The sequence below is a fragment of the Cynoglossus semilaevis genome, chromosome 15 (genome assembly GCF_000523025.1).
Source record: "Cynoglossus semilaevis isolate Cse_v1.0 chromosome 15, Cse_v1.0, whole genome shotgun sequence".
Taxonomy (NCBI): Eukaryota; Metazoa; Chordata; class Actinopteri; order Pleuronectiformes; family Cynoglossidae; genus Cynoglossus; species Cynoglossus semilaevis.
This window is the reverse complement of record NC_024321.1, coordinates 17,204,666-17,215,833: the sequence shown is the minus strand read 5'-3', so window position 1 is coordinate 17,215,833 and position 11,168 is coordinate 17,204,666. Positions and strand designations below refer to the sequence as shown.

The 11,168-nt window shown below is 40.8% G+C and overlaps 2 protein-coding genes and 1 non-coding gene across 3 annotated transcripts in view; all 3 read right to left on the bottom strand.

Annotated features, from left to right (window-relative positions):
- Positions 1 to 3,240, bottom strand: part of pabir2 (PABIR family member 2) — a 5,266-nt gene extending 2,026 nt beyond the window's left edge. Inside the window, exons 1-7 of the mRNA XM_025063287.1 lie at positions 2,071 to 3,240; positions 1,884 to 1,962; positions 1,739 to 1,792; positions 1,176 to 1,219; positions 1,035 to 1,089; positions 607 to 708; positions 1 to 43 (exon numbers count right to left, since the gene is read on the bottom strand). The exon at positions 1 to 43 is cut by the window's left edge and continues 36 nt beyond it. Coding sequence (XP_024919055.1) covers positions 1 to 43; positions 607 to 708; positions 1,035 to 1,089; positions 1,176 to 1,219; positions 1,739 to 1,792; positions 1,884 to 1,962; positions 2,071 to 2,195 — 502 coding nt within the window. The 5' untranslated portion in view covers positions 2,196 to 3,240. The remainder of the gene's footprint in view (positions 44 to 606; positions 709 to 1,034; positions 1,090 to 1,175; positions 1,220 to 1,738; positions 1,793 to 1,883; positions 1,963 to 2,070) is intronic.
- On the bottom strand, positions 805 to 963 carry LOC112488255 (small nucleolar RNA U109). The gene has a single exon (XR_003052111.1). It is a non-coding gene; the product is annotated as a small nucleolar RNA U109 (small nucleolar RNA).
- Positions 3,241 to 3,690: 450 nt separating the features above from the next.
- Positions 3,691 to 9,951, bottom strand: hprt1 (hypoxanthine phosphoribosyltransferase 1). The gene is made up of 9 exons (XM_008327482.3): positions 9,786 to 9,951; positions 7,801 to 7,907; positions 6,503 to 6,686; positions 6,126 to 6,191; positions 6,020 to 6,037; positions 5,844 to 5,926; positions 5,686 to 5,732; positions 5,058 to 5,134; positions 3,691 to 4,934 (listed from the first exon to the last, which is right to left on the bottom strand). Exons 1-9 carry the CDS (start codon positions 9,810 to 9,812, stop codon positions 4,887 to 4,889), a joined length of 657 nt encoding a protein of 218 aa, XP_008325704.1. The 5' UTR covers positions 9,813 to 9,951; the 3' UTR covers positions 3,691 to 4,886.
- Positions 9,952 to 11,168: the final 1,217 nt, after the last annotated feature.

Genomic DNA, 11,168 nt, shown 5'->3' with positions numbered 1-11,168 from the left:
CATTGCTGCTCACGAGGATTTGTAATGAAGGAGAGAAACACTGCTGCTCACAAAAAAGGAAAAAAAAAAATCTTTAAATTGTATCATTATAAGGCAGTTTTTTTTTTATTCTGTCAAAACAAAAAATAAACCCACATTCACTACAGCTGTAATTAATCTACTGATCTATTATGAAACATCAATAATTTTCCCCATCAAAAAAACTATATATATATATATATATATATATATCAGCCAAACGATATTATAAATGATGTGTGCTATAAAAATAGTTTTGAGGAAAAAAAAAAAAACTATATGAAGATGAAAGTCACTAGATGGCCCCACTACAGCTCATTTTAATAATCTGTTTTAATAGTCAGAGGATGCTGGTGCCAGCAACTCACAGTGGTTTTGGACAGATAAATTAATAAATATTACCTCACCCCAATAGTATTTCTATCCAGGAGGGCATGTTATATATCGGTATCGGCTGATATCGGAAATCAGAAATTAAGTCTTTGAACAATATCGGCATATCAGCCAAAAGTTAATATCAGAAGTCCCTAATGAAAATCTATCGTCCCTCAGTTATTGGCAACCTGATCTGAGTATGTAAACACGTACCTTTTTCCCGATCCCTCTGGTCGGGGACGGGGCTGGAGACACGGGCACAAAGTCGATCCTCTTTGGAGACGAAGACACGGATTTCTCCAGATCATTGTCACTCTGTAAACACACGTTTCACAAGCGTTGGCCGTCAGTCCACCGTGGTAGGTCAAACAACAACAACATAAAAAAAAAATAAAAATCTGTGGCTAACAGGAATGTTGGAGTATTATACTACCGACTCAGTCTGTCCTTCAAAGACTGGTGGCCCTGATAACTCCCATGTGTTACACATGTCAATCTAGCATGTTTGTTCTTGTCCACTCTATTGAAACAGAGAGGCCAGCAGTGGCCCCTGGGGGCCAAAACATGCAGTGAAAAGAGACATCAACTGCCATGCAAACGACAACAGAGATGGTGAAGTAAAGGGTTCTTTTTTTGTTTACCAAACTAAGACTTTCTTCCCAGGACTGGCTCATCTGCATGGCAGCCTGAACCTCACTGTAAACACAGAGAACACAATGAATATTGTGTAAAATTTATAATGAATAAAGTCCATTTTATTTACGCTGAAATGCACAGCTTACCGTTCGTGAGCCGTTTCCCTGTTCATAACGTCAACACCCTCCTCCTGCAGGGGGCACATGTGAGAGTTAATACTCAACAAATCAATGTAATCCTTCTTTAAAAAAAAAACAGAAAAACAAAACACTTTGGACCTCACACACAGGACTGACACGTGTGAGGTGTGGAACTAGTTCCGTTTGTTGGGAGTCTGATACTACCATCCGACCCACTCTGTGAGGTCATCGGCCTGTGAACTCCGAACGTGACACTCTCGCATGTTTTGGGATACACCGTCACACCCTACGGCTCGAGAGGGAAACAGTGGTCTGACATGCTCCGAGTAGGAATACAACGCCCATAATCATCCACTGAAACTACTTTTAGTTGTTTTACAAAAGACTCATTAATTGCTGTAGTTTAAGTCATTTCCAAGGTGGTCTATATAAGTTCTTTACACGAAAAATAATGGTGAAATGAATTTTTTTTTACATGGTAACTACCAGTACATGTAATCCATGACATGCACTAAAATATTTTTTTTTTCTGACTTAAAAATGAATATTATACAGTCTGCGTTCATTACTTGTTTTATTTGATGGAGCCTGGTGCTGGGGACGCGTATCGGTGATGAAGGGACCTGTGAAGGAGAAGGCAACAATATGGTTAAACATTAAAAGGTCACAGATAAAAGCCAAAAGGAACAAAGGTGCGTCTGTTGCATCCCATACCATGTTGGGTCTGTTGACCACCGTGGTGCTGTTTCTCCGGCTGCGCAGGACCTCTCTCTGAAACACCTGGGTGTTATCACTGCAATGGCAAAGTGGTGCATTAGAAAAAAGAAAAAAACAAGGAGGAAGATGGAAAGAAAAAATCCCAGTAAAAACACAAACTCGTGGCTGTGTCATAATGTATAACCTCAGTCCATTAATCATGGGTGCACTGTTGGACCGCCTCAGTTGTCCATCAGTCTGGACGACTGAAGTTGGGATCTCCAGATCCAGCTCCATCTTCTCCTGAGCCATGAGTCCGGAGTTGTTCATTATGTTCTCGAAAAGGGGGGCTGCCCGTTTCGGTTAATGTGGTCAAAATGACGAGTTAGCCGGTGTGTTGTGCTATTCGGTTGAGCGGATAACTAACCACTAACTTGGCATATTTGAAGAAGCAGATTAGAGGCGAGTGAACTGACGCGATGTTGTTAAGTCAGAGTTAACTGTGAGGCCCTGTGGGGAAGCGACTCAACACAGGCCATTCCCCAGATCGACGCCACACTTCATTCTACCCCCACACTACGTTCAGCCCGAACCGGCTGGTGGCAACATTATACCGCTACGACCGAACACTCACACTTCTCTGAAAGTATATCATCGCTACATACCGCAAAAAATCGCCAGGGCCAGGATTCACCCTCGACCCTTAAAAGTGCTGGAGCACAAAAGTAGTGGTGGTCCAGCTCCACTCACTCCTGCATGATAGCTCAGCTCAGCTAACGTTAGCCACCTGCTTCACTATCCAATAATGTAGTTCGCCTCAAGTCTCGCGTGTTTGGCGTCAGGGTCAAAACCGCGCCACTAAAGAGAACTTTTAAACAAAACAAAAAAAAATCTATTACACTAGTTTTCTAGTCAGTCAACGGGAATAATGTCAGCTAGTTACAAATGTAGCTGCAACTAGCGAGCAAACTACAAGCACGGTTACCCCCAATGAGCTAACTGGACAAGCTAGCATGAACGCCAATGGCCACAATGGCAGACAGGCCAGCTCAGCCTGAAAATAATGGTTAAAGTCCAGCCACCGACACGACCGCGACTCATATACGTCAATAAACGAATATGTCGCAAATAATTAATTCGCTGGAAACTCTTCTAATGGTTTCTGCACGGCTTCGCTGAGAATGAAGATACCAGGTGATAAGGCACCAGTGTTAGCTTTTAGCAGCAAACTTCACGCCCCTTTCAACGCGAGCACAGCTGTCCAATCAACGAGCTCCGTGCACCGGCGTGTACAGACGAAACAAGGCGGACTCAGTCCTCAGGGTCCCGGGCAAGCTGGCTCCACTGTTACACTTTTTTTTTTTTAAATAAAACGTTTGTTTTGTTTGTGACAGACGTGTATAAACAGTGAACCATTCTGTGAACACAATTTTTGTTGCTTTTTTTTTTTTTTTTTTTTTTTCACCCGACTGTTTCCAAAGTTCAGCAGACGTCAGTGAGTCCAGGTCAGGACCTGTTTCCATGACTGGCAGAGCTAATAACAGACTTTGTTGTGACCATCACTTTCTATATAGAGAATAACAAACTGAACTGAACTGCAAGGATGCCATAGAGTATTTGAAGTACACACACAATACAGTATCCACAAAGTAACTTTTATGGCATTAAACTGGCGGGAAAAAAAAAAAGAGTTCATGATTGAAGCTAAAATTCTGATAGAAGCCCAAGGATTTACACAATTCTCAGATGGTCTTAAGTAAAAATTAGGTAGAAAATGCTGCATATAATTAAAAAAAAAACCCCAACAACAATCGCAAACCAGAAGTAGTTTAAGAGATAATATTTATTGCAGATATTCAATCGCTCACACCTTCAACTCTCGCCCCCCCCACCCCCAGTGCGTTGTGTTGATGTAGTTAACATGCACCTTGTCCCTCACTCACTGTCGTGATGAGGTGTGTAGAGTCAGTACCAGATTGCCGAGAAATGTTGAAACAAATTGTTGGCACAGAAAATTGTAATGTTATTTACAGTTTAAAAACCAAATGTACATTTGCCTTTGTTAACGTCTCAGGTCACAGCAGTGGTCAACACTTAAAAAAAAACCAAAACAGTTTGGACAATATTGTTTACATTGGCTTTCCACAGTGGAAACGCGTTCATATGGCATATGTGACGTGAGAGGTTCAATTAAGGTTTAATTAAATAATAAATGATTAAAAGACAAGTAGAAACAAATTAAATATTTTAAACACAAGCAAAAGCCTTCTAACAAAAGGCTATTATCATTTTGATAATTTCTTTTTTTTTTTCAATTATATACATGTTTTCCAGCATAAAGAACTCTATTCTTACAGCGCAAATAAAAGATGGGTAAACAGGGATACTTTGAACAGTGATATTTTGTGTTCAGTACATCACCGTATTTATCTAGGAAAAGCAGAGATTTTTCTTTTTCCATTTACTTTGCAACCACAATACAGTCACTTAAAAAAAGATTTTTGTCCCAAAATATACATAGAGACATAAGAAGAATGCAACATAGTACTTGCGAGTCCTCATAATGATTACCTACTTTAAAAAAAAGGTAAATGAGGACAAAAGGAACACATCAAAAACATGAGGTTGTAGAATTGTAGAACATCTTACTGAGCCACAACAGTTGTGATATTGTTCTCACGTTAGCAGCATTGCTTCAAACATTTAAGTCACTAAAACAATAACAGTGTGAAGGCAAGAAAACTATTTTTTTTTGTGTGTCAGTCAAAGCTGGGCTCCATTGCTGTTTAACACAGTTGCAGTTCAGTGAAAAGCAAATGGTTTTACCCTGTTGTGTGGATAATGATACGACAGTTAAAGCAACGCAAATCAAGGTGTGCCTCAGGGATCCTGAGCAGGCCGAGCGAAATTTCTGACAAGTATTTAGCGATAATAATGTAAAATTAGTCTAAAAAAGAATTTATATATATACATATGTATATATATATAAATCGTTCATCTAATGTTAACAACAGCTATTCTTCATGCTTTGTACTTCTCCTTCCCTGTGTCACTAATGACACAGATATGCTGCAATGGGAAAAACAGACACAACCAAAGATAATCAGTATATATATATATTTTGTTATTTAGACACATTATATGCGACTGCTTTATCATTTTTTCGTGTTGTTATTGAGCTCAAATACTTACATTTAAATCTCTGAAGTACTCGTTGTAGTCTAATGCATATCCAACCACAAACTTGTCAGGGACCTCAAATCCAACGACTACAAAAAGCAAACAAATAATAATTAAAAAAAGTTTTTTTTTATTTAACTTCTACTGAACTTGATCATGCTAACTCCTAATTAGGAGCACACTGTGTGTTCCGTTACTTATTGGCCGGTTCATGAGGTATGGCAAAAGATAAATGGTAACGGGCGACCTCTGGTGGTCAAAAGTGGTACTATAGCACAAAACATGTTTTTCTGATTTTTGTAAAATTATTATACAAAAAAGGAAGTCACACAGAGTCAGGGTTCACTGGGCTCAACTGGCTGTGATTATAACCACATCTTAAATAAAATGTAAGAACTTTTTTTTGCGTGTAGTGGAACAGGAAATTCTTACCATAGTTTTACAACCTACAATTCTGACGCCATCACGTCACAAGAAAATTACAGGTAAATATTTACATATGTTAACAAATCCATGCAACAACCAAATAAGGCTGATCTGTTCTGACGGTAACTGCCAGCCTGGTTGGAGCAGGACGTACCTTATGAAGTGGCCAATGAGTACGTTCCACAAACAACATAAGGAATGTTTATTTACTCACAGTCTGGTCTGTAGCCGACACTTCTGGGCGTTCTCTTCACCAGCAGACTGAGGACAGACACCAAAGGGAAGACATGTGTCAAGACTCAATTCAGCAAGAAGCTTCTTACAAAACCAGTTGTGTGTGTATATACATAAAATATCATGGGATTAGCTCACCTCGCTACTTTAACCATTTTTGGATTGTACTGTTTGAGAAGCTCCAGCAACGTTTTCATCGTCTTCCCTGTGTCAATAATATCCTTGACAAAAACAAAACAAAAAAACAGAGAAGTTATTTTAGTAACTTTGGATCCAGGGTTTTCTGCTGTATCTCAGTAAAATCTCAGACTTACCTCCACAATCAAGACGTTCTGTGTAGGGGGAAAAAAAAAAAATCATTTTTAATTCATAAATTAATTCAACTCGTGTATATATTCTCCACAATAATGTAGCTCTTACTTTGCCCGTCAATGTAGACAGGTCGTCGCCGCCGATGACTTTGATTTCACCTGTTGACTGGTCGTTCTGTTAAAACAATTACTTTTGTTAAACATGTGCAAACACGTCAGAGTGAGCCCATATACCAACACGGGGACACACGCCATAGCTTGAGAACCACCGTTGTAGTCTGTTGTGGATAAAATAATTGCGATAAAAGGAGGCCTAAAACTGAATCTGATTTATCATCAGGCAGCTGATGATCAATCACGATTAATTGGTTGCGTAAGTAAGACAAAAAAAAAAAAAAACATTTTTCACCACAGTATGTGTAAATGACATCTTTTGTCGACTCTGCATTAGAGCAACAGTAAGTTAATGAGATGGTGTTTGCTTACACAGTAGCTCTTGAGGCGAATGAAGTCCACGGTCATCGGGATGGAGCGGTCACTGTTCCTGTTCAGGGCCTTGATGTAATCCAGCAGATCGGCAAAGAACTTGTACCCTCCCTTCAGAACACACAGGGCCACGATGTGATGGCCTCCCATTTCATTCATAATTTCCCGGGCCAGTCTCTCTGTCCTGGTGTCAGGCGGGAGAGGAGAACGGGAGAGCGAGGGGGTAGGATGGAGGGGGAGGGGGGCAGAGAGGGGAGAGATAGACTGTTTATCTACTATCGTCAGCGACAGTTTTCATTCGCTCCGCATCCGGCAGCTACAGATGTTGTTACGGAAACCAAATTACCACGGTGATGTGTTCAAGCTCCAGTGTGTTCCAGTGACACCCAAAGGAAAAGGCCACAGATTTGGGTTTGTTTATTGCCTGACAAAGATTAGCCTGTTTTCAGTATCATGGGGAAACAAAATGTCACAAGTGTCAGGGACCAATTCTGAACTTCTCCTCATAACCTTGGACCTCAAAACGCTGAGGACGGTGTTTTAAGGTCATTTTTTCCCCCCATTATTAACTAGTGTTTAACCATCACCAACTCATGTGGTGTCAGATCTTATTAACCAGTCCTGTGATCCTACCTGTCAACAAAAACTGTTCCACCCCAGAGTTCAAATTACAGGGGGTACTGGGAGGGTCCGCACCCCACCAGTTAAACCAAGACCACCCCTAAAGAGATAAATAACAGTCCTGGGTGGGGTCATGACCTGTCAATGTTCATACAGTTCATTTCTATTCTTATCATTTTAGGACATAGATATATATAAACAGAAACACTTTCACTTTCACCTTTAACACGGGCGACGTGGAAGCAAAATGTTTCTTTAATTTTCAACAAACGACTGGTTTATTTGTCTGTCGCGCTTTAGAGAAATGCTGAATATAGAACTAGAGTGGTTAGAATGTGCAATTCTAAAACCCTAACCCCTAATCTTTTTTACATGACAGACATTTTACACGTGCCTTTATTGAAAAGAATGTGACTTTAGCACTGTGTCTGTGAGATCTGTTATTAGTCCGAGTGTAAAACATGAGAAAAAAAAATGTGTTCATAAATATTATGAGGAAGTAGAAAATGACACAACAAACAATTTGACAAGTAGAAACTGTCAGGAAAACACTACTTAATCGTCATAGCAACAGAAACAATAAATACTACTATGGTGCAATGGTGTAACAACATGAGCAATTCAAAGGTCGTGACCCTTAAATACAGAAGACTAAATGGCACTGTGCTCTGACCCACCTGTCCTGAATGAGTCCATGTGGGATGTAGACCCTCTCCAGGTCAGAGCTGTAGTGCTTTGGTATACAGAAAAGGTCCAGGTCGTACCCCTGCTCCTCGTCGCTGATCTGACAGGAAACATGACACGTAGGGGTTAATATTCCGAGGGGTGTTACCTCACAAGGGCTACAGTTCATTCATCTGACCCGGGTCAGTGGACCAGGGTCCAGTACCGGTCTACGTTTACAAGTTAAAGAAAATACTAAGAGCAAATATGTAGCTGTACTGCAAACAATCCAGAGTTTGACTTTCTTCCCGCTGAGGCACAGCTCAATGGTGGGATCATTTACACTGTGCAACCTTGGTCATACCTCCATAAACAAACACCATCCAGGGATTCAACAGTTCGTAGAGTGAAGTACACACGTTTGTTACTTTTCCCCAATAGAAACCAAAATTAACCGCAGTAACAGTAAAATGTGTCACATGATCACAGACGGACATAACTGGGATCATATGACAGCGAGAGGCTGGTACTGAGCTCAGGGCAGAAGTGCAACAGACTTAAAGGGAACATTCAAAAACCATATATATTTTCAAAATACTATCTGAGAAAAAAAAAACACATCAACCTACGCTGGAATGTAAAAACAGTTCCAAACAAACTTGCAACCAAAACAACATAAGAAATTATAGAATTGTTACAATCGTTTGTTGACTGTTTGTACTTGGTTTTGTTGAATGTTTGTACTTGGTTTTGTTGAATGTTTGTACTTGGTTTTGTCATCTCTGTCAAGTGCAAACTTTAACAGTATTAAGAATATAACCGGAACATACAGCGGAACGTAAACATATTTTTCATACGCAATTAAAAAAATGGTGTTAAATGTATACAAAAGTCAAGCCAAGATAGTTCTTATATAGTAAAAGTGTAGCCGAGGTATTTCATATTCCATATATGTAAAGGGTAGGTAGAAAGTAGCTAGGTAGTAGTAGTAGTAGTAGTAGTAGTAGTAGTAGTAGTAGAGGTATTAACTTGGCCTCTTTACTCTGGATCTGGGAAGTCAGGTCGGATTTTGGCGTTCCACTCACAGAATGAATAAACTTTACATGTTCATTATCCAGGTACTGAAGGTACTTTATACAAAGTGCAAACACGCCTCTGAATTCTCATTTGTTTGGTAACACATGCAAACGCTCGAGGTCATGACACCTTATCGCTGCACAGCCAAACCCTAAAGTTACAGGGGAAAAAAAAAAAAACCAGGCTGTTAAAAACAGTTAGACTTTAGCCTGGTCAGACCTACATCTCAGGTCAACGTAAACGAAAGGTCTTATTGAGACAATTATTAACTAAATATCGAGAACTATTTATCGAAATGATCGGTTTTCACATCGTGTGGACGATACGTATCAAAATGGGTATATAAATAGAGTTATGTTATGCATCCCTAATAAGAGTATAGATATTAGAATATACTTTTATGCTAATTTCTGCGACGCACTTTGACCAATTTGGCGGCACACATTTAGGTCGCAAAGCGACATTTATATATATATATAAAGACCCTAACCATCTTAATTCCTATATTCTAATAAATCATGAATAATCACCATATAATTTGTCAACAAAAAAGCCCTACAATAACAATAACAACACCGTAGGTTCCCCATCTGTAGGTGTCTTATTGACGAGCCCTACTTCACAGCAACCGGTCTAAATAAGGGAATGTAAAGCTGTTACTACGCGAAACACGCGGCGTCTGCGTGAGTCACGTACGTCTAGTGTGAAGAACGCGTGTCTGCACTCACTGCTGTCGGTCGCGGCCCACGCTATACATCGTGAAATGCCATGTAATTAACAGTTAAGGGACGAGCTGCAGCCGCTGGACGACTCGGAGGCTGGAATCGCGGCGCAGCAGGGACTCGCGTTCCGCTGGCGCCGCGTTTGCCTTCGCGCTCGGTCGTCAGTTGAGGAGGGTGGAGGTCTTGGATACTGCACTCACCACAACACAAGAGCTGGATGTCGCCATGTCCGTCTGCGTTATCGGTCCTTCAGTCTTCCGCAGGCTGCCGTGTCCTCACACACTCTCAGAGGAGGCTGCTGGAGCAGGGCCCGGCTGACGCTTCACACTTGTGACAGTGACTAACGCATGGAAGTGGAGTGGAGACGACACAAAAAAAAAAAAAGGGGGCACTCTATGTGTCTACTTCCGGTTAGTGGTTTACGCGCAGGACAGGCGGAGTAGGCTGGCGCGCGTAGGCAACGTCACGCTCTAGTCCCGCCCACTAAACCCGGTCCTTATCAGTGATGACAGGCGAACGATAGTAACATACGTTTGTAGGACAACTTGAACCCTCACTACGATCGAAAAATAATATTAAAAAAAAAAAAAATTCAACTATTTATTTGGTAATTTATCAGCAAAGCAGGAAAGGAGATCCGACTCAGAAGTACTGCACCTGTTTCTACGGCTACATTCACGTTCCGCAGCAGTCAATGAATGACGCAATACTAGGCTCGACCTAATTAGAGTGCCGCGCGTTTTTCAGCGAGAACGGCATTGAAGGCTTTGATGTGCATTTTTTTCTGAGAGCAGGTTGGTCAGTCACGCGACATGGTTGTCGCTTGACTCAAATTGTTAAGTCGCGTTGGATAAAAAAAAAGTAACGTAACGTGACAAGGTAGCTACTTCAGAGCGAACATTTATGGAGTACGACAATTGAAAACAGCAAAGTTTTAATACCTAGCAACACGTGTTTTACCTGAGCACGGTACACAGTAGGAGGTACAGCAACACCAGCTCGTATGACACGAGGTAAATGAGCAACATAGCATAGCATAACATCACTGATGTAAATAAACGTGGGAGTCGCAATAGGAACTACGATGCGATTGGCCGTATGACGGGGTTTATATACGTAGGTGATTAGGTAGAGTGGTGATGTGACGTCATTAACCCTTATCGTGTCTTTTATCTCGCGTGAGAATAGTTTTCTTATGTCTTTTAATGCACTGTACGTATGGGACGTGTTTAGGCAGGCATGTGTGTGCGTGGGTGTACTGGTGGAATGTGTGTGTGTGTGGGGGTGGGGGGGAGAGGGGGTGTATGTATACCTATATTACCGTGTAAAGCACTTTGAGCTGCTGCCTGTGTAGGAAAGAAACTTCAAATATAAAATAAAATATTAGATATATGAATAAAGTACTATAGTGTTTACAGTATTTTTGCTTGTTCAAATACTGTGATATAAAACACTGGTTCCCAACTTTTTTTTTTTTGTACCAAGGACCGGTCGATACTGGCGAACCCGTAATACCGTGCCATCGTTAAAGGTTCATTTTCAATTTGTCTGAGGGCGTTGGTGGGTTTGAAATGGACAGGGAT